This window comes from Lissotriton vulgaris, chromosome 8 (assembly GCF_964263255.1).
Source record: "Lissotriton vulgaris chromosome 8, aLisVul1.2, whole genome shotgun sequence".
Lineage (NCBI taxonomy): Eukaryota > Metazoa > Chordata > Amphibia > Caudata > Salamandridae > Lissotriton > Lissotriton vulgaris.
Window position 1 is genome coordinate 279,666,487 of NC_141696.1, and position 23,065 is coordinate 279,689,551.

General features: G+C 45.8%; 1 protein-coding gene across 1 annotated transcript in view; it reads right to left on the minus strand.

Moving 5' to 3' along the window:
* Positions 1 to 1,679: 1,679 nt before the first annotated feature.
* The window catches only part of CXADR (CXADR cell adhesion molecule), a 193,669-nt gene continuing 172,283 nt past the window's right edge, over positions 1,680 to 23,065 (minus strand). The window contains exon 8 of the mRNA XM_086934048.1: positions 1,680 to 2,895. Coding sequence (XP_086790174.1) covers positions 2,842 to 2,895 — 54 coding nt within the window. The 3' untranslated portion in view covers positions 1,680 to 2,841. The remainder of the gene's footprint in view (positions 2,896 to 23,065) is intronic.

Consider the following 23,065-nt stretch of genomic DNA (forward strand, 5'->3'; position numbering starts at 1 on the left):
ATCTCCAGACGTATTCAGTTTAAAGTCCTGATCCTGGCCTTTCGTGCCATCAATGGCTCTGGTCCTGCCTACCTGAGTACAAGACTTAAACTATCCCGTTCTGTCAGAACATTAAGATCTAACAGCCTACGTCTCCTGGTGGTACCCAGATTTCGCCGCGCCAGGAGCGGTGGCAGAACGTTTGGAGTGGCTGCCGCCAAATATTGGAACAGCCTCCCATTAGACCTTAGGTTTATCGACTCAGAGCAAGTGTTCCGTCGTAAACTTAAGACATGTCTGTTCACTCTCCCTTAAATTTCTTTCTCCCTCTACCCCCCTGCTCCGCTCATCCCCCCCTCTGACTGACAGGTATTTTGTAGCGCCGGGACACCCCCTTCGGGGGTAGCTGTGCGCTCTATAAGCTTCCTAAATAAATAAATAAATAATAAAAACAGAGGCAGTGAGAAATACAATACAAATACAAATAGCACAGTTACAGAGAATAAAATGAAAATGGCAATGGTGCAGTGCAAACTAGAGCACTAATAGCGAAATGGTGCCTTCTGAATATCTGATGAAAGTGGCCTTTTTCGTATGGGCCGTCTTTGGTTTACGTTGGGCTTGATGGTAGCTAAACGTAACATTGCATGAATGTGGGGAGCCGCAATGCCACCACAATTAGGCGATTGGAAGCAGGACATTGATTGTTGTATGCAGGAGGAGAGGGTGGTGTATGATAGCAGGGGCTGCCCGAACAAGTGGTAAAAAATTTGGGGAAGTGGAACCCCTATGAAGGAAAAATCTGTGCCCCCTGGTGAACAACAAACAAGACTCTCAGGGCCCGCGTGGCCTGGACCATGTGGTTGTCTAGCGGACTCGAGAGGAGTGGAAGGGGGTTTGTGGGCAGGCACCCACAGATGGGTGGACAGGGGCTATGGGGACTAGATAAGTATTTGTCATTGGAAGAACTACACTATGGTGTATCAATTTATGCTGCTTAACGTCACTGTGCTTTTTTGTCTTTTCTATGCATAAAAAAAAATTTAAACAAGAATTGCCAGTTTGTTACTGATTGGCTAAAGAGTAGCTGGTGAGCAGGGTGGACATGCAACCACATCTGTTAGCAGATGCTTCAACACAAAGTTAAATTTAAACAATAGTACTAAGTAATCATTTATCAAACATTTCATCCAAAAAAAGAAACAACATCACCAGGTTCTCACTGTCAAACAACAGAATTAATTAAAAGGCGGAGTTTTTGGAACCACCGGACAGACAAACTGGGCCTAGCTGCAACGTAGTAGATATCGATATCGTGGAAGCAAAATGAATTTTGTTGCATCAGTTTAAGGTACTTTATGTAGAACCACTAGACCACGATTAAGGCACATCAGAGTGCTTCAATGACCTGACAGCAGGGTAGATTTACATTTATAGGCCCAGAGAGGAGAGTAAAGAATTAAAATGATTCTACTTGGGTACATCCAACTATGTCAAATTATATAAAGGTAATACAGAAATGCTTTTAAAGAAGTGTTATTCAAGAATTCGACTCATGATTTATCGAGTGTGAATCTCTAGCATTTGATTAAACGTGTGTGCCCTACGTTATTGTAGACATGGTTAACTGTGTTTGGTATATTTCATCTGAAATGTGCGAAATTTGAGTTTATTTATGCCACAACTCAAGCAAGCGATTATTTTTAAATGTTTTATTGATAAAAATCAAAAGAAAATGTTATTGTATTCACAGTAAAAGCCCAGTATCAATACAAAGCAACCGCAATCAACTGCATATCATAATCCCATTAAAGAAGTACAGGAGGGCATTGCTGTAAATGTGGGAAAGATCGACGAACAGCTGAGTTTGAAGCTCTAATTAACGAGGAGGTAAAAGAATAGTTACTCGCCTTCCATGGAGTCTACCATAGCGCACGACTCACTTCAACCTGGATTGGCCTCAAATAACCACCGTATGGAAAAGGGTAGGTGAAAAAACAATATCTCTTAACAAGAAGGATTCGAATTAATGTATAAAAAAATCCCATTTCCTCCAAAATTTGGTCTGGTTTCCCCAAACCATTTTTTACTTTTGAGCAGCATACACTTTGTGAGCAACTTTTATTAGAAATGTGACTTCTACTTTTAAAAAAAAAAATCAATCTCCTCAGCTGATATCGCTGGTCAGGTACCCCGTAAGTTTGAAGTAAATTAAATTAAATATGAACCTTTCATGTGAATAGTGCATCACCAGCACATTAAAGTACATCTAGGTGTTTAACGCCATCTAAGAAAACCACCCCTCCACGCCTCTGATGAATACAGGGTTGTAGGTTAAGAAGAGTTTATAGGCATCCGTCTACCAGTTTTGAGCTACAAACGCAGTGCAGGTCAAGATGTTAGTGGTTCTGTCGGTTTCGGCTACAGTGTAAATGTGTGAGCTTGCATTTGGAGTGTTTAGTTTGAAGGAGTGACTTATGCGATCGCAGGACTGATTTGTAGATACACCCACAGTTCACTCTCCGAAAGGAGTATTCAAGCCGGACTGGGTGGATCTTCTATAATGTCCAAGCTCAGTATTTCAGTTCACATTTGATCTCATTTCTGCCCTCATCTTGTTCCACAAGACAACTAGACGGCTACATTGAGAGTATCAGTGGTGAGGGAATAAATCCTTTTTTTGCAGTCTGTGTTCCATATGAAGGTCTTGTGGTAAAATGTAAACCAGAACAACAATTCTAAAATTAATTGTTGTTCTCTCAATCAATAATTTAGAAAGCTGAAGGAGATCACTTCATTTTGACTTCAACATCATCTTCATTCTTGCAACATTCTTAGAAGCTGATGAACACGACTTCATGCTTAGACCACTGTTATGCCGCTATTCCTGTGCGAGTTGACAGGCAAAGCATTATACTACAAGGAAACAAAGATAATGGTTATTAGTATATCACAAGAGCCTCACTATTGCACGTGTCATTTGTGGTTAACCTTTGCAGTGTCTTTGATCCGATTGAAAACTTCTAAATATACAAATTAAGAAAGAACCACAGTTCTAATACACCTGTGCTTGAAATTGCAGAAGTGTAGGAGTTGCAGTAGTGCAGACACTATCACAGAGTACCTATTCACCACTGGGACTTGCCAACACTTTCCGTTTAAAAGCTTTGCACTCACACTGAGAAGTGTGGATACTGCCCCATTAAAATTAAATAGGTGTGGTTAGTCAGAACATCACAGTTGCTGCCCATTTAAAGCAGCGTCCACAACCGAGAGCACACACTGATTAGTCCTACATGCATTTCATGGAATTCCCTGATCATGCAACTGAGGGCTTGACTACGGAATAGATCAAAAAGTTACTTACCTTTGATAAGACTCTTTCTGGTGGATATTCTAACTGCAGATTCCACATTTTTAGAATATCCCCAGGTAGGAGACAGGATCCAGAAGACTTGACTTAGCAACGGTTCCACATGCCTGTGGGTGCCATTAGATGGCTTCGCACAGACCTCTTTCCTCCCCGGAAGTGTGAGTTGAGTAGCACATAAGCACCACCCCTGCGCACTGACCTCCGTTTCTTTCTGGACTAGGTCTGCGTCCTTGGACACAAACCCAAACAATCCGTAATACCAGTATGAGGTCTTCTAGTGCGGAACCTTTTTAGAGCGCTAAGGAGTCCATTCACAGAAGAAGGTGGGAGACAGTGAGGCATCAGAGGTTAGACAGAGTATCCACCTAAAATAAAGTTACTAAAGGTAAGTAACTTGTTCTTCTGATTGATACTTCTAACCACAAATTCCTCATCTTTTGAATAAATACGAAGTAGTACCTACCAAGCAGGGTCTATGGAATGACTCCGATCCAAACGTCCTGCAGTCCTGAACGGTCAAAATACCCTTCTCTTCGGACTGGACTGTCAAGGCAGTAGTGTTTCGTTAACATGTGTACGGATGCCCACTTAAAAGCCTGACAGATGTCAAGTACAGGGACTGTGCGTGCTAGTGCAGTGGTAGCAGCCTTCACCCTTTTGGAATGGATCCTCAACCCCTCCGGACACTCCTTCTTTTGAGGTAATAGATGGGGCAAAGAACGTTGGGAAAGTGCTGGATTGTCCAATATGAAAAGCAGTAACAACCCAAGGTAACAAGCATTTACAATGCAATGGTCTCAGCATTGTTAAAGTTAGAGCTATTGGCATTGCTCATGACATTATTTTTATTTATGTTTCTGGCTTTAAAACATATAAATAAATGTCATTGTCATTTACAATGCCAATAGCGTAATCTCTCGCAAATGCGAGACCTATTGCATTTGCGCCCACACACAGAGCCCCCCACACACACAGAGCCCCACACATACACACCGAGAGCCACACACATACACACACACACACACACAGAGCCACACACACACACAGAGGCACACACACACACACACACACACACACACACAGAGCCACACATACACACACAGAGCCCCACACACACAGAGCCCCCACACGCACACACAGAGCCCCCCCCCACACACACACAGAGCCCCCCCCCACACACACAGAGCCCACACACACACAGAGAGCCCCACACACACACAGAACCCACACACACACACAGAGCCACACACACACACAGAGAGACACATACACACACACAGAGCGACACACACACACACACACACAGCCACACAGACACAGAGAGCCCCACACACAGACACAGAGAGCTCAACTCACAGACATTGAGAGCCGCACACACACAGAGCCCCCCCACACACAGAGAGCCCCACACACACAGAGAGCCCCACACACACACACACACACAGAGCACCCCCCACACACACAGAGCCCCACAGACACCGAGAGCCCCACACACAGACACTGAGAGCCCCACACACAGACACTGAGAGCCCCACACACAGACACAGAGAGCCCCACATACAGACACAGAGAGCCCCACGCACAGACACAGAGAGCCCCACACACAGACACAGAGAGCCCCACACACACAGACACAGAGCCCCCCCACACACACAGAGCCCCCCCACACAAACACACACAGAGCCCCCCCCACACACACACACAGAGCCCCCCACACACAAAGAGAGCCCCTCACACACACACATAGAGCCACACACACAGACACACGCACACACAGAGCCACACACACAGACACACACACACACAGAGCCACACACAGGGAACAGAGGCCAGAAAAAATGGTCACAATGAGGGAACAGAGGCCAGAAAAAATTATCACAACGAGGGAACAGAGGCCAGAAAAGCAAGCACAACAAGGGAACAGGGGACAGGAAAGCAAGCACAACAAGGGAACGAGGGCATTCGTGTGTGCGGGTCACGGTATGTGCAGGTGATGGCTGTGGTCCGGATGTGCCCTCGTGTGTGCGGGTCATGGTATGTCCAGGTGATGGCTGTGGGACGGATGCACCCTCGTGTGTGGGGGTCATATGTGCAGGTAATGGCTGTGGTCCAGATGCGCCCTCGTGTTTGAGGGTCATGGTATGTGCAGGTGATGGCTGTGGTCCGGATGCGCCCTCGTGTGTGCAGGTCATGTGTGCAAGTAATGGTTGTGGGATGAATGCACCCTCGTATGTGCGGGTCATATCTGCAGGTAATGGTTGTGGGACGGATGCGCCCTCGTGTGTGCGGGTCATGATTTGTGATGGCTGTGGGCAGGGTGCCCTCTGGTTCTGGGTCTTTGTGAGAGCAGTGCTTGCACCTGGTGGTGGAGGGATTCTCCAGACGTTGGGTGCTGACTCTGAGTGATTTGTGGTGAGAGTGTGTGTGCGTTAGCGCTGGACTGCTGCATAGGTCTGGCCGGCGTTTGCAGGATGCGCGGTACTCATGAGCAGCGGGTGCGGCTTGACTCTCCTCCTCGCCCGGCAGTCGGTCATTGGTGCAGCCACCCTGCTGCAAGCGGGGCTCGACAGAGGCGTAGCAGTAGGGCAGGACACAGGAGCTGCAGCAGACGGTGGCGTCGGCGGTGTCGAAGGCCTTGGGGCACTGGAAGCCCTCGTGGTATCGGGCGCTGCTGTCCATCCAGCCATTGCAGTGCTCGCCCTGAGCGGCTGCCGCCCACCAGTGCAGGAGCAGCAGGAACAGCAGCGGCGGCGCCTGCATGGCCTCAGCGGGTCCCTCTAACGCCCGGGCTGCGGTCAAGCGGGGCATGGGATGGAGGGCTGCACTGGAGCCCCCGCAGAGGCGATCCTCACAGCCGCTGCAGTTCCGAATTTTCCAGTCACTGCCTTGGGTCGGTGTGAGATTAGTCCGTCAGGAGAACCATCCTCCGCGGAGCGAAACGCAGCCTGTTTCCGCCTAAATCCTTAAATTCTGCTCTGCTGCCGTGGGTGCCCGAGCCCAGCAGTATATTGAAATGGAGGATGTCCAAAGTGCGGTTGAGTTCTGTCCTCTGAGGCCACCATCTTTACTCGCTCGCTGTACAATAAGACGTAATCCTGGATTGTATTTACGGAGCAAGCACTCGTCAATTGTACTTTGTAATGCTTTTCTGTTAGGTGTTTGCAATACCAGACCCTCTCCCTACTCAAGACCGTGCTATGCAACACAAACAACGCTTACCTTTTACCTCACTTTGGTTGGCAGTGGCTAGCGGACTGGCATGCAAGACTCATTCGGGAGAACGAGAGACGGTTAATGACGCAGTCACAAGTAAAATCACATTTTAGTTTGTTAGGAGTTCGACAACGCTGCCTGGGCCCAGGTGCACGTCTGACTGACTACAGCGTGAGAAGATGGATGAATATTATTGCATTGGGAAACCGTGCGAGTCTCTTTGTTTTTAGATGTCTGCATGACTCGGAGCATTGGATGCTCCACTTAGTGTCTCTTTGTCTAGGGCATTTTCACATTAGAAAACAAAACAGACGGGCAGCATGAGTCTGTAAGCCCCGTCCTTTTCGTATTGGGGGTGTGTTTTTCTTTAGAGAAAGAAACGAAAAAAACACGCCCCTCAATCCAAAAAGGACGGGGCTTACAGCGAAAAGAGATCATCAGAGACCTCTTCTCCAATGGCTGGCCGCCGTTTAGGAGGCCAGCCAATGAAGAAGAGGGGCGGGTCTCAGCCTCGCTATTCTGAGACATAAGATCTCGCCAGCGAGACTGCGCATGCGCAGCCTACGCTAGCCGAGACCTAAAAAGGAGTATGTTAAATGGCAGGATGAAAGTAAGGAAAGCAATGTGGTTGCGCTAGAAAAATTAACATGCAGAAAAGTAACAAGAACAAAGTGAAAGGTTCGGTACACTTTCCGTTAATGACGTGGGCAGCCAAGGGCCAGATGTAGGTGGCCCAATACTAGTCGGTAACGGCCAAAATTATCGAATTTCGGCCGTTACCGACCGCTATTGGGCATTTGGGATGTAGGTGGCCTAAATTGCAAATTCGGTAATTTACCGATTCGGTATTTTAAGGAATCTGTAAATTACTGATTCCTTAAAATACCGAATCGGTAAATTACCGAATTTGCAATGTAGGGAGCACTCAAATGAGTGCTTTTCCCATTTTAGGATTCGTTATTTACCACCAACTTCAAGTTGGTGGTAAATAAGGAATACCTTTGAAAATGCAAATCTGTGCATTTTCAACTGTGCCATGTGGCAGACATACATGCCCTTAGGGCATGTATGTGTGCCACCTCTGCACACAAGCATGATTCAGGGGTGCAACAGGGTGTCAAAGTGACACCCTGGCACCCTTGAATGTTTTCCCCATTTTACCGAATCGGTATTTACCGATTCGGTAATTGCCATTCATTCCTATGGGCCTCAGCGCCCATAGGAATGAATGGCAATTACCGAATCGGTAAGTACCAATTCGGTAAATACCGATTCTTACCGATTCGGTAATTTTTACCAAAAATGTATCTACATCCCATTTACCTATTCTTAAATACAGAATCGGTAAAATTCGGTATCTAAGAATAGGTAAATTGGGATTACCTCTATCAGGACCTAAATTTCCAAGTTAGAACTTTTAAAAGGGCCTGATATACCTAGCTATGCACAGAATTTAAAACTGTTGGGGTATTCCCAAGCATTTCTTCAAACGTGTAAATTACATATGAATAGACTGTATGAGTAACTCCACTGTATTGCAAAGACAGTGATTTACGTCTATTTCCTTAACATTGAATGTGTTGTTATGTACATTGAGCACTTTCACAAAATATTTTCTTTTCACGCTTTTCTCCCAAATTATGTTTTCTGTGCATGCCTCCAATCCAGGTTGTCATTTAGCGGTCACCAGGGTTTGCAGCTGTAACCCCTGTCGGCTTATCCTGTGTGGCCCCTGGCACTGCATTTGCAACCCCTTCCTCAGGCGTGGCAAAATTAGTGCTAGGAACACAGTGACTGCTCGACCTTATCGACGTTTTTTGGGACTCCACTGTTTTTGTTTTGTGTCATTTTTGTATCAAACATTTTTTTTCTTACAGTAATAGTGAATAATGCAACATTATGCACTATTAGGGCCATATTCTCAAGGAGATATAATCAAGTTAACAGCACTTTAACAAAGCCAAAGATGCAATAAATTTACCACCCCATTCACAAGCTGGTGTAAACAGCCCACAACACCAGTTTATCCGCGATAGCAGCCGCAAAAAACATCACCACAGATGATCCCTGCAACTATCGCTAATGAGATGCAGAGTAGGCGTTACCGTGCCAAAGGCCGCAACAACACCGCACCACAACATTCTCATCGACTAGCCACATTGGTGATACGACCACAAAATATGCAATAAGGCGCGTTAGCAGCAGGAAACTAACACCAGCTCTGACCTGGTGTAAAGTCTGATGGCAGCCGGCACCAGAAAAGGGAGCCCAGCCAACTGCCACACCTGAAGAACAACAGATGCCATGGAGCTACTCATCATGCAGCTCGGAGCCCCAACAGGCCCAGAACACCCACCGCAACCAGCCCCAGGCCCGCCACCACCCCAGGCCCCCAGCACCACGCTCCAGGACCACCACAGAGGCAGCGCAGACATAGACCACGGACCTTCTGAAAACGCACCAGTCTCACAGACATGACACCAGAGTAGAGTATGTCATTGCCCACTACATGCTCAAAAGGACAACCATCCTCCACATCCTGAACATCATTGCCCGCTGATGGTACCAACACAGCGAATAACCAACATGCCACCTTAGACAGCTGCTGGCTGTGCTGCACCTGTTGGCCTCTGGTACCTTCCAACCAACAACCGCCAGAGTCGGAGGAGTCTCACATCCAGCCCTATCAAAGTTCCTCAAACCAGTCCTGGATGCCATCATCAGCTTGGTACCGCAGTACCTATACGTCCCCCACATTGCGCAGGAACAGCTGGAGACCAGCAAGGCTTCTGCGCCATAGCTGCATACCCACACGTGTTTGGGACAATTTACTGCACACATGTCCTACGTGTGCCCCCTGCTGAAACAGCACACAACTACCGCAACAAAAAGCACAGGCATTTCATCAATGTGCAGGCAATAGTGGACCACTGGGGACTATTCACCAATGTCGTCGCTAACTACCCAGGCAGTGTGCATGAATCCTACATCTTCCGACAGTCCATCATTAACCGGCGCTTCCAGGATGGCACTCACCGAAATGCCCTGCTCGTTGGTAAGTACCAAATGAACACACCACAAACCTCAACTCCACAATTGTGCAACTCACAATTCTGGGAATGCACACATTACAAACTCACATACAACATGCCAAACAACATGCCCACCTACCAGAAACAACAGCACAACTTAATGTGGTAACCTGGGCTAGCCATGTACACAAGACACAAGACACAGTAGCAGATTGTGGGGAGAGGTGGGAACCAAAATGAAAACGAGAGGTTATGGTGAACCAAAACCTATGTGAAGCAAAGCTACTGGTAAAAAATGACTCGCTTAAAGTACAAAAATTTAAGAAAATGAGTCAAAAACACATGCGGTTATATTAAAAATGAGCAAAAAAATAATGTTATTTAATTGAAAACATTGTTTTGGAGAGAGAACTTTTTTCAAACAATTTTTTGCGCTCTTGGCAATTCAATTAATGTTAAAGAAAAACCATTACTTTAGATCAATGGGTGACTAAACATAAATAGAGCAATATATGGCCTATTTACAAAACACAATTACAGCTAAATCCCAATGCATTTCAGGTTAAAAGAACCCTTTGTCAGGGGTTACACAAATAATCGTTGTAAATTGATAATCTGACTCTTGTTGTCCTCTGTGCAGGGCTACAACACATAATAAATGCTTGATAAGCAACACATGTATTGTAATCACAAAAAAATACTAATAAGATTTGCATTTGTAGGATAAAATGATAAACAAAAGGATTGAAAAAAGAGGGGATGTGAGGGAATGTGTAAAAAAGGTTTCCACCGAGTATGGTAAACGTACTACCGACGTGATTAGAAATACCAACAGAAGACTATAGGTCATCTCATCTCACCCCTGTGTGAATGTCAAAATGCAAAAGTAGTCAAACTAACTTACCGATACTCCCATGTGAATACAACTACATGAGACCAGTTGAACAGGCATGTGCGAGGGAGGCAAGTGGCCCATTAATGAGCATGTACACAATGCCAAGTGTGGTGTGGATGTGCTGGCCAGACTGCAGTATGCATACCACACATATCAATGGCGACACACACTGCTGGTGTATGGAGTGTAGTGGACATTGGATGCAACCATGTCACCCCAGCCAGTGGGGAAGATCCCGTGAATGTAGCTTGTTACGAACCCCCTGTAAGCGTGAGTGGAGTGGGCTGGCCCGGCGTACAATAGTACTGTGTGCGGCTGTGGCTCCTCCACACGTGGATCTGGGTGTGGTTCAGTGTGGGCCTTGCCAAGGATGTGGCTGATGCGTGTGTCTCTGGTGTAGTGTTTGCACCACCCGTCACACAATCAACAATGTTGCTATGTGGCATGTCCCCGGTGTGTGTGGTTGGCCGAAGGGGTACATGGCGGAGGGCATGCCCGCTTGTGGTCAGGGATCACACAAGCCAACTGTTGTGTGTGTGGCTATTAGAGCAGCATGAGCCAAAGATGTACCCTCAACAGCATGTCGAGTTCAGCTAGGCAGGTGCTCTGCATCTGTGTCAGCACTGTCCTTGCAATGGGCCTACACACTCGTGGCCTGCCACATTCTGCGCAGCATCATCACTGTGTTGTACTGTAGCTTGTAGACTTGGGCAGACAGTCATGTCAATGGTGTGCCATAGGGGTGCATGTGATGTAATCGCGCTGTGCACACTAGTGAATGTTCTGGGGGTGCAGCAGTAAGGCTACGTAGTACACAGTGATGCAGCTCATTTACAACACGCAGTACATGTCATACAGGAATCACTAAGTCACACATATCACACACCAATGAACCAGTGAGCCTGCCAACACATCATGCAGAACCAACTATTGACTCATGTCTCTCTGCCCTGTCACAGGTGACCAAAGATATGCACTCTGCGCTAGGATGATGACACCCCTCCGAGCCCCAAACACACAGGCCCAGAGGCAGTACAATGTGGCCCACAAACACACCAGGGGCACGCGTGTTGATGTCACATTTTAGGTGCCTGGATATCACAGGTGGTAAGCTCCTGTACAGCCCAGACCTCGTGTGCAAGATAATCGTTGCATGTTGTGTGTTGCACAGCATATGTGTATGTAGCAAAGCCCCATGGATATGAGTGCCAGATGCACCGGACGATGATGATAAAGATGAGACGGGTGGACAGCACAGGTATTTGACTGCTCGCCAGACTTAAACGCTGCCAGCGTGCGCCAGGGTCCTGAAGCTTGAAATGCTCCGTTAGATCGCAGCCGATAGATTCAATCGGTCCACCCGCTTCCAGCAGAATAAAGGCTGTCAACGTGCATCAACATCGTTGACCCTGCCGGCCCCCCCTCTTGGGTCCCAAAATTCATACAGAGTATACAGCAACGGACTACACACCAAAAGGTTGCGTCGAGGATTGTTAGTCAAAGCTTCCTTCATTGAAGCTTCGGTCCTGATGAGAACTCAAAAATGTTTTGTAGTTCGAAACGCGTAGACCATATTTGTTGAGCCATAAGTTTCTATAATACTGTTTGAAAAAGAGCTCCAAATTTGTCACAATTAACAGATCAATTATCTATGGCTTTCTTGTGAATATTGTAAAGTTGTAATGAATATGCAAATATTTTGTGCTGATTATGAATGTGTTAGACTGAATGTCGAATGTATGCAATCGTGGTGAGTTTGAAAAGATTATGAATGTATAGAGGGTGATGTTTTTATGAAAAGGTGTATTCATGTTATGTATTTTTTGATGTTGATGTGTTGAAATATAAAATTGGTGAAACTTAACCAAAATAATGATCTTTAAGTGAAGAAAAAATAAAGAAGTGATTCAATCAATCCAACAAATAGTGGAGGTATGTGGTGTTTAAATGGCATGTACAGAAGAATAAGAATAGGAACAAAGGTAACAGTATTGGCATTCGGTTTGTTCTATGTTGATTTTATAACGGCGAGGTGACGCGTTATCTGGTGACTATCGCAGGGCATGTGGCACTGAGTTGTATTTGGAGTGTATGTTGCATTGAGTGCAGTGTAATTATGTGGTGTGTAATTATGTGGCACTGAGTTGTATTTGGAGTGTATGTTGCATTGAGTGCAGTGTAATTATGTGGTGTGTAATTATGTGGCACTGAACTGTATTTGGAGTGTATGTTGCATTGAGCGCAGTCTAATCAGTAGAGTGTAATTATGTGGCGTGTAATTATGTGGCACTGAGTGGTATTTGGAGTGTATGTTGCATTGAGCGCAGTCTAATCAGTAGAGTGTAATTATGTGGCGTGTAATTATGTGGCACTGAGTGGTATTTGGAGTGTATTGTATGTTGCATTGAGCGCAGTCTAATCAGTAGAGTGTAATTATGTGGCGTGTAATTATGTGGCACTGAGTGGTATTTGGAGTGTATGTTGCATTGAGCGCAGTCTAATCAGTAGAGTGTAATTATGTGGCGGGTAATTATGTGGCACTGAGTGGTATTTGGAGTGTATTTTGCATTGAGTGCAATGTAACTATGTGGCATGTAATTATGTGGCACTGAGTGGTATTTGGAGTGTATGTTGCATTGAGTGCAGTATAATTATGTGGCACTGAGTGGTATTTGGAGTGTATGTTGCGTTGAGTGTAATGTAGTTATGAAGCATAATTATGTGGCACTGAGTGGTATTGTGTGGAGTGTGTTGCATTCAGTAGAGTATAATTATGTGGCGTGTAATTATGTGACACAGTGGTATTTGGAGTGTATGTTGCGTTGAGTGCAGTGTAATTATGTGGCGTGTAATTATGTGGAGTGTATGATGTATTCAGTAGAGTGTAATTGTGTGGCGTGCAATTATGTGGCACTGAGTGGTATTGTTTGGAGTGTATGTTGCATTGAGTGCAGTGTAATTATGTGTGTGTTGCATAGGGTCCAAACCATGAGGCGGGCCCTCACCCCCCCCTAGACACTTGCTTGTTGTTTATCAACTTCATGTTACGCAATCACAATCCGGCCCTTGAGCCCAGGCTCCTTCCTGCCAGTGAGATAGATCAAAAGAGACTTCTTGACCATGCACAGACAGGCAAAGGGAAAAGAACACAACCCTTCTGAGATGCAGGTAGGTTACGTTTTAAATAAATACTATTATTGTGGCGACTCGTTACACATTTTTGCCAAAACTAATATTGCATTGCGAATTTGAGGGTGCCTACCGCTGTTGCCCCCAAAAGAAATCACCGCCGCAGCCCTGCTCTGTGAAAACCGGAAGTCAGGCACTTTTGGCCGAGACAGGGGCGGGGCCTGCAATCCAGCAGGAAGTTCCGCCCGCCGCCGCCGAGGAAGCAGTGAAGCCGGCCGACTCCGACCAGCGCTGCAGAGGAGACACGGAACACGCCGAAAGAGCCTGGTGAGTGGGAGGGGAGGGGGTGTACGCGTGTGTGTCTGTTCGAATGTGTCTGTGTGTGTGCGCGTGGGTCTGCGTGTGTGTATGCAGTGTGTGTATGCAGTGTGTGTGGCTGGGTATGTGCGCATGCGTGACTGTGGAGTGTGTTTGCGCAAGGGAATGAGACACGAGAGGGGCAAGGCGACGTGCGCGCCCACGAGGAAAATTAAAAACTACATCAAAGAAACTTTAGGGGTATCCGGAAAGGTTCATTTTAAACAACTTTTCCTATGCTGGTTACGGAATGCCCATTCATATAGCAAGACAAAACTGGTTTATAGGTACACGGCGACATCAAGGACCATGACGCAGAACGGTCGAAAAGTCTTTGGAAATGAGAACAGAAGTTTACCTGGTTAAAACGTTCTTACAAAAAGTACATGCTTTGTATGCCAAGGGCCCTATTACAGATAGAGCGCACTTTTCCTGTTTGCGCCACAGTGCACCTTTAAGCAGGTTTGCCGGGCACAAATAGGGAAAGTGTGCCCTATTAGGAAGAGGGTAGCACATTCAAAACAAATATGTAGCAGCGGTGTAAAAACTGCTCCTTGTTTCTCTGTGTAGGTGGCAACCCGCTAGCATATGCAAAAGGGAATAGTGATGTCCTGCAAGCGGGTGCAGTGAAAGACTGCACCTGTCTGTAGGGGTAAGTCTGGGGGTCCATGGGACCCCCTTTCGTCCCTTATTGGCTGCACCCTGGAGGCACACTAACAGTGGACCACCTTCTTGTGGCGCACTTTCAGTGAGCCTCTTAAGGACATGCTTGCCTCTGCACCCGCGTCGGTACTATAGCACGAGCACAGAGGCAAAGTGATTCCGTCATTTGCATGTGTCCACGCCACATGCACATGAGGGAAAGCCCTTTCTCAGTATCACTACATGTGCACCATCGCTTTTGTATTACAGAAGGGGCTACACTAGCCTCTGCAGCCCCTTCTGGAATACAAAAGTGCCCCAGGGGCAGGCAAAGCAGCGCAAAACACCATTGCGGTTATTACATAGCAAATGAGGTAACACCTGAAATATGGACTGGTTAAAGCATAAGCCTGTGAGTTTCTCAAAAGAAAGGTTTAAATAAGAGCAAAACATGGCAGCATCAAAAGTTCCGGTGGACACTACCTAAAGGGGCTCTCACTCGAGATTAGGAGTGGTTTCTTACCTGTAACTCCAGTTCTGTAGTAGGGGTATCTCTGTTATAGTCATAATCTGTGAATATAACAGAGATATCCTACTACAGAATCATCGAACCACTTTCTGACCGTCCCCTAAAGTTGGAAGTGAACACTCACCCTGTGCTGCCCGGTCCCTGCACTGCTATCCCGCAGTTACAGAGGTAGAAATCTCATATTCAAGTGTGGGCAGGACAGGCCATCAGTACTCCTATAACATTAAATGCAAAGGCACCGAATAAAGAATATCCTGGCTTGAAATAGTGTTCATGCAAAGCTAAGCAAGACACAGTTTTCCCTACCGGGACATGTGTTCCCGTCATGGACCCAGTACCTATGGGACGTGGAAAATAAAACCAACCAATCTCTGTGTTTATTACGTTTATGACACTTCGAATAGTGCCCTAGTGTCAAAGCCCTTTAAAAAATGGCATCTTCAATAATTCGAGTATCCCAAACATTGAAGGTCTTACATTACTGGAAACTGCTAAGAAACACAGGAGCACGAGCTGTCTTCTATTTCTAACCCTGACAATTACCACTTGGTGTAACATCCTTTGGTTAAAAGCCTGCGGTTTGCTTCAGTTAAGTATTTCTTCAGCAAGGGGCGCACACGTTGCTTAAACTCCCAGTCGCACATAGACATATTCCCTCTTCCCCAGCATATGTCATGGAGTCTGCTGCCTCGGAGCCTTCCAGCTGACATCTGCCTCTATTCCACTGAAAGCCTTCTGTCAGCATTACAAAAGCACATGCCCACGCAAAATGGGTCACAACAAAAAACGCATGTACACACTGCACCGGTGGGTACAGCCGCTTGGACCAGTCACAGAGTAGGTAGGAATTAGCTTCTTGTTTCCCTTAATCCAGCTTCCTCACAGCACGCGCCGCCTTCATGGAACGATGAAATGCGCATAGACTGAGGTACACTTTGGAGCACAAGCAAGAATTATCTCACTGGCTGCCTCTCAATTGCAAATACCTTAGAATGGCGTCAAAACGAAATTGCTTCAGATCCAAGAAATAAACATGACATTTTGACTCTATCGCAACTTAATAATTAAAAATATGTATCTTTCTTTACGTTTTACATTCCTGTTATGAGAAACAACCCGTAACGGGGAGAAAATGTTCAAGATTCTCACCCACACGTTCCCCAGCCGCCCACACACAACTGGAACATGAATAAACCATTGAAACCAACATCAGCGGCGACGCTGGAGGTCTGCCATTACCGAAGATGCCCCTGGCCTACGGAAGTCATTCACTCTAAAAATACATTGCGTAATGGCTGGCAGATCAGATGATGCGTCCGCTGGCGCCAATTACACTGCAGTTCTCATGCCAACCAGCATCCTACAGCATGCTAGCATGCTCCTACATACGCACAAGCAAAAGGGTTTCAGTCCTGACCCGACATTGACAAATCGCCGTGCACACCAGTCCAATTAAGAAAAAGGGAAGTCAGGCATCCTTGCCCGTGACATGGGCGGGGCCTGTGACGCGGCCGGAAGAGGCCGGTGTTGCGCGTTGATGCGGGCTCCCATCATGGAGGGAGAGCGCCGAGGTAGCGTGAAGAACCACAGAAGTGCCCCGCGTGTGGAGAAAAGGAGCTCAGCGAGGCGATTCAGCGAGGCGACTCAAGCACGGTGAGTGGAGGGGGGATATGTGTTAATGTGTGTGTGCGCGCGCGTGCGTGTGTGTGAGCCCCGTGAGGAGTGGTGGGGGAGGGGGGTGCATGTGTGTGTGTGTGTGCGCGTGCGTGCCTGCCTGCCTGTGTGTATGCCTGAGGGGGAGGGGGGTGAGTGTGTGCGTGTGGGAATGTGTGAGCGCATGCGTGACTGTGTGTGATTGAGTCTGTGTATGCGCATGCGTGTGTGTGGTGCCGTGCGCGCCCTCGCGGAGGAATCTGAGACGGCGACGCTCGTGCGTGAGCTCCGTCTCAGATTCCTTCTAAAACGCCAACAAAAGATGTCTCGCAGACAGCAGGCTTACGCCTGCTTTTTACGTCTGCGAGACCTAAAAAGGCTGCACTGGTCCATGGTACCACTTTGAGGAAAAAGGTGATATAAGGTACTGAAAGAGCCAGTAGACAATGAGCTGAAGTTACACGAACGAGGAATACAGTCTTCAGAGACAGGAGACATGGTAGACCAAACTGTGGTACCACGTACGGCATCGGAGGGTTTTGGAGGAAATAGATGAACCAAATAAAAAAATTAAAAAATGTCACCACAAAGGGTCATTTGAATAGGGATGTTATCAACAATAAACATAAAAAAGTAAAAAGGGTGACTGATAACCTTTAACCTTGCCCATCAAGTCCTTGCTGGGCCAGAGATATAACAAACAATAGGACATTCAATAGTTTGGCCTGCAAGAGTTCAGCATTGCCGGTATCAAACCAGGCTACAAACTTGTCCCAGTGCACACACTTTGTAGAGGGACACCTGGCAGCAAGGATGACATGCACAAATTCGGGAGTGTGATCAAATGCAGTCATTTGCCACTGCTCAATCTACACACATGGAGTTGGAGACTGTGCAGATTCAGGTGCAGGACCCAGCCCTGCTAGTACAACAGGAGGTCCTTCCAAAGCAGTAAAACATATCTAACGCCCTGGGTATCACTCTCTCCTTGACCATTGTGGAGCCACTATGACGACTATGGCACTGTCAATCCTGATCATCTTCCGAACTCAAAAGCATGAGAGGTAGTGGTGGAAAGGAGTACAGGAATCCTGTGCTTCACTCTACCCGAAATGTGTCCCTAACACCTTAACCGCGGCAGCAATTGCGCCGAGCGGTGTTCCATTATGTGGGCGGGGCCGTGTCAGCCAATGGACGTGCACAGCACTACGAAGGTAATGCGCGCCACGGCCGTTGGCTGACAGAAGCACGCAAGGGGTAATAGAGAGCCTTCTTGGAAACTCCAACGCACAAATGTTTTGACATTGCACATTTTCTATCGCGGTGAAAAGATCTACTTAGCCTCCCCCCCACATTGTTACAAGATTCCCTGTGCCACTTTAGAGTGTAACCACCATTCGTAATCTGTCAGGCTCCACCAGCTGAGTTCATCTGCCCTGGCATTTATAGATCCCACCAGGTGGTTCACTTTCAAGTGGAAATGCCCTGCAGCTTCAGAGGCGAAGACCCTCCTGGCACAGGCACCAGGATAACACCATGCCCTACTTGTTGCAGTACCCTGAGGCAGTGGAGTCTGTGAGACCCCTGAATCAGACTCAATTTGATGGAAGGTAGGAAGGCCTTCAGCGCCCAACCAATGGTCCAGAAGTCCAACAGGCTGCCGCACAGACTATTATTGGTTCAGAGGCACCCAAATGTAGTCCCATTTGCCATCATCTGTGCTGCCCAGCAGTGTTTCGCTTTTGGACTGGTAAAGGTGATTTGGGGGTTATTTTCTAGCATAGATTACCAAAAAATATTGTGCTTGTTAATTTCCCAGGAAATTGTTTTTATATGGTTTCCATGAAAGTGAAGGGCTTTTTCCAGTTGAAGAAGTAAAAACATGAGGGAAGGGTTATCCACTCAGTTGAGCATTCGACTACAGCAGGTGTTTCCCATAGCATCCTGATGAAGCCATAATCACCAGTGCCTTGTAAGAAAGCATATCTGCTGCTACGGTATGCAAACTGTGGACTGTTGAGTAGGTGGGACTGCTGCTTTTCTATTCCTATTGCATTGATGCATCACCTTCCACTCCTGCAAGATAAGAACGTCAGCGAAACCGGCCTTGAAAGCACTCCATTGGCTGCCCATAAGAGCGAGAGTGAAATTCAAAGCGCTCTGTAGTGTTCAGAGTCCTCCAAGGCACAGGCCCTCCGATCCTCAGAGATCTGATCCGCCCTTACAAATCATCACGAACGCTCCGCTCTGGCGAGGAAAACCTGGTAGCTATCCCGAGAGCAAAAAGAGCAAGGGCCGGAGGACGCCGCTTCTCAATAAATGCGGGTCAGCTATGGAACTCCCTCCCAACATCAAATGAGGAAACCTAACTTGACCAGATTCCGAAAATCTCTGAAAACGTTCCTTTTCCCCCAGAATGAATAACATCTCTGGATGCGGTTCAGAGGAGGTCTGTCTGTGTGTGCACGTAGCGCTGGGACGCTCAAGGGCAGCCATGCGCTTTAGAAATTCTTTTTCATTTCATTTCATTCATTGCTGTCCCAGGATCTGACCAGGATTGGCTCAGAGGCACCATATAGTAGACCCCACTTGTCATCCTCTGGCTCTCTTTGTGCTGCCTGGTAGTGTTGTACTGATGAATTGGCAAGGAGGTTTGGGACTGGTCGTTACTTCTACTAGTGTAAAGTGGGTATTTGTATGGTTGTGCTGCTCTGGGCAATATTGGACGATAGTCCCTCTAGTGGAAAGTGCTTGCTTGGCTAGCTTTGCTGCTCTGTGGTCTCCTGTCATGACCTGCCGAGCTGCACACTGAGGAAAGCCCACCTTCTGGTCACTTGACCTCTAGTGTTTTCCAGAAATATGAAACTGTCTTTAGGTCAACTGGGATGAGAGACATTTGGAGGAAATACAATGTACTAAGTCCGTACTAAGTCCTATTGTGGAACGTGGCAAGACCTACATCTCCACATCAGAGCCACCTCTTTTCTTGAATTCCGAGAGGAGCTAACCTATTTTATTTTATTTGTGTGTTTTTATATAGCGCGGACTTTACCCGAAGGTGTCAGAGCGCTTCACAATAGGAACTACTACAGGTATGGCTAAGCATACCCACCTACACAGTGCCAGGATACCTTCGCAGTAGATGGTACGTTTTACAAACACACAGCATATTGCAGGATCAATTTTTAGTTCACAATATGTTTACTCTGATGGTCATTACTACTGCTAGTGGACTTAGAACTTTGTCTTGCTTGAGGTGCAGATTAGGAAATATTCTGAACACAATGAGGGTTGAGGGGTCTTATTCTATCATTTGGGAAGCATTTAAAGCAATGAAATAATGCACATTTTTGTCCCCAATGTCTGGGTTATGAAGACTCGGACTAAGAGACAAATTTAAAGGAGAAACGAGATTAGACCTAAAATTAAAGGAGAAACGAGATTGTGACAGAATACAGACCGGTTCCCCAAAATTGTCAAGAAAGCTTATAGGGATCAGGGGTCAATTGAGAACAATCGCCTTTAACACAGTGGAGCTTACTTTGCTCTGGTTTAAGAGATGCTTAACAATTTGGCAACAACGCATGTGCGACATTAGAACACCAGGTTCAAGGTGAAGCAGCAGAGGGCATAGGCCACTAAACTCTTCAGCACAACAAAATCAAAAAAAGGGGGCAAATGTAAAGAATTTCAATTGTCTGTCTGTACAGAGCAACTCTACACTCACAAAATGTACAGGTGTCAAATCTAGATGGTACACTCCTTGTAGGACTACTACTAATAACATTGGTACACGAGGTGTCAAATCGGTTTTTCGGTAGGTAGCACGCTACTCCGGAACCCATAAAGGATTAGTGTTGAATTAGTCTAGTGAAATATGAAAGTAATTTGAATGGTGGATATTAGTCAGTTATTTGGATTGCGGAAGATAGCGGAGGGATAGAAGAGGGAAAAAAGGTTTTCATTTATTTAGTGCCTGCTACGCCTGATGGGGTGTTCGAACTTTTTTGGCGAGTAGGGCGCTACTCCGGAATCTATAAAGGATTAGAGTTGAATTAGTATAGTGAAATATGAAAGTAATTTGAGTGGTGGATATTAGTCAGTTATTTGGATTGAGAATGGTAGCGGAGAGATAGAGGGAAAAAGGTTTGCATTTATATAGCGCTTGCTACCCCGGATGAGGCGTTGAAGTGCTTTTTTGTCGAGTAGCACGTTACTCTGGAACCTAAAAGGATTAGTATAGTGAAATAGGAGTTGACATTTTAGTCTTATTTGGATTGAAAATGAGAGTGGATGGAAGGATTAAGACTTTTAGTTTTTTTTGTTTTGGAGGTCATAGCAGTATGAGGAGGTTTAGGATGAGTAAAAGGGGAAGAGTCAGAGGGAAGGGTTGAGAAAAGCTTGTTTTGGGGGATCGGTATAGTAAAAGAGGTATGAAATGATGCAAAGAGGGGTGGAGTAGGGAAGAGTCTAGAAAGGGTTATTTTTGGGGATCATAGTAGTGATATGGGGTTTGGGATGAATGAGAGTGGAGGTAGAGTACATATTGATATAGGAATTGGGTGAGAAATAAGGTTTGGATATGCTGAATTAGAAGAAAAGTAATAAATATATAGGTCCATAAGTACATGCAAAAATGTATAGATGCATAAAGGAAGTATGTATATGTAGATTTAAGATATTGATAGATAGGGTGAGAAATAGATTAGTGCATTGGAAATAGTAGAAAGTTTGAATGAGTCAAATTTGAGGTAGAGAGGTATAGGGTGAGAAATAGGGTAGTGCATTGGATATGTTGAATTAGCTAAAAAAGTAATAAATATATAGATCCAAGTACATGGCATTGAGACGAGTCAGAGTGTTGAGATAGAGGACATGTTGAGAGAGGTATAGGGTGAGAAATAGGGAAGTGCATTGGATATGCTGAATTAGCAGAAAAGTAATACATATATAGATCCAAATACATGGAAGGTGTATATAGGCGCATTAAGGAAGTAAGTAAATATGGATTAAAGATGCATTAAATAGATTCCAGCTTTCAAATGTTCTTGTACTTAAAAATGTATTTAATTATTTAAAACCATTATTCTACACGTTTACACATAGCAATTCACATACATAGGTACATATCTACAGTAAAAATAAATGCGTATATACAAATGGATATGTTGTATATTTCTGTTTGCGTATGGTGCTTATGTGGGGAAGAGCCAATTCATGAGTAGTTTTCTGAAGATAAGTTGGTTGTCCGTGGATTTTATGTTGGGATGTAAAGAGTTCCATAGTTTGGCTGCTTGACCTGAAAAGGATGTGTCACCCATGTTTTTTTCTTGTATCTTGGGATTTTGAGGCAAGGTGCCAAGCTACAGCGGAAGTTCCTTTGTTGAATGTGTTTGGTGATTTTATTCCTGATAAAGAACGGTCCTGTTCCATGTATCGCTTTGTTGGTGATACAAAGCAGCTTGAACATGGATCTTTAGGCAACCGGTAACCAATGCAGGGCTTCAAGGCAGCGGAGATGTGGTCTTGCGGTTTAATGTGCAAGAATACTCTGGCAGCTGAGTTCTGAATCCGATGTAGTTTTTTCATGGTCGTTACAGGTGATCCTTGGTAGAGGCTATTGGCATAATCGAGTTTGGACAGAACAAGGGAGATGGTAGCTTGGACCTTGTGGGGAAATCCCAACTGGGGAAAGATTAGTCGCAGAGTTTTTATACTAACAAAGCTTGATCTTGATAGTTTATCCACTTGGACATTCATAGAAAGCTTGGAGACCATGGTCATTCCGAGGTTTCTTACTTCCTTCGATACTTTAGGCAGTGATACAAGTTCATCAGGGCAGGGCGGCGAGCGGGTCATAATGTTTCCAATCGTCACACGTAGTTATTTCCATTTTGGAAGGATTCAATTTGAGAAGGCTCCAAGTCATCCATTGATCCACGGCTCTGTTACAACTGAAAATTGGCGAGTTTCCAATCTCTTTGGGGCATTCCAGCTGAAGGAGTATTTGCGTGTCATCTGTATAGTTATAGCACGTGAGGAGAAATTGATTGAGCAGTACCGGTAAATAATTCATGCAGATGTTGAAAAGCATAGGCAAGATGATAGAGCCTTGAGGGACCCCTGCTTTTGTGGAGTACAGTTTGGTCGAGAAAGATGGGGTATGGATGACATTAGTTCTGTTGCGAAGGTAGGATGCGATCCAATCCAGAGCAGACCCCTCTATGCCGGCTTCGTAGAGTCTATGTATCAGAGTGTTATGG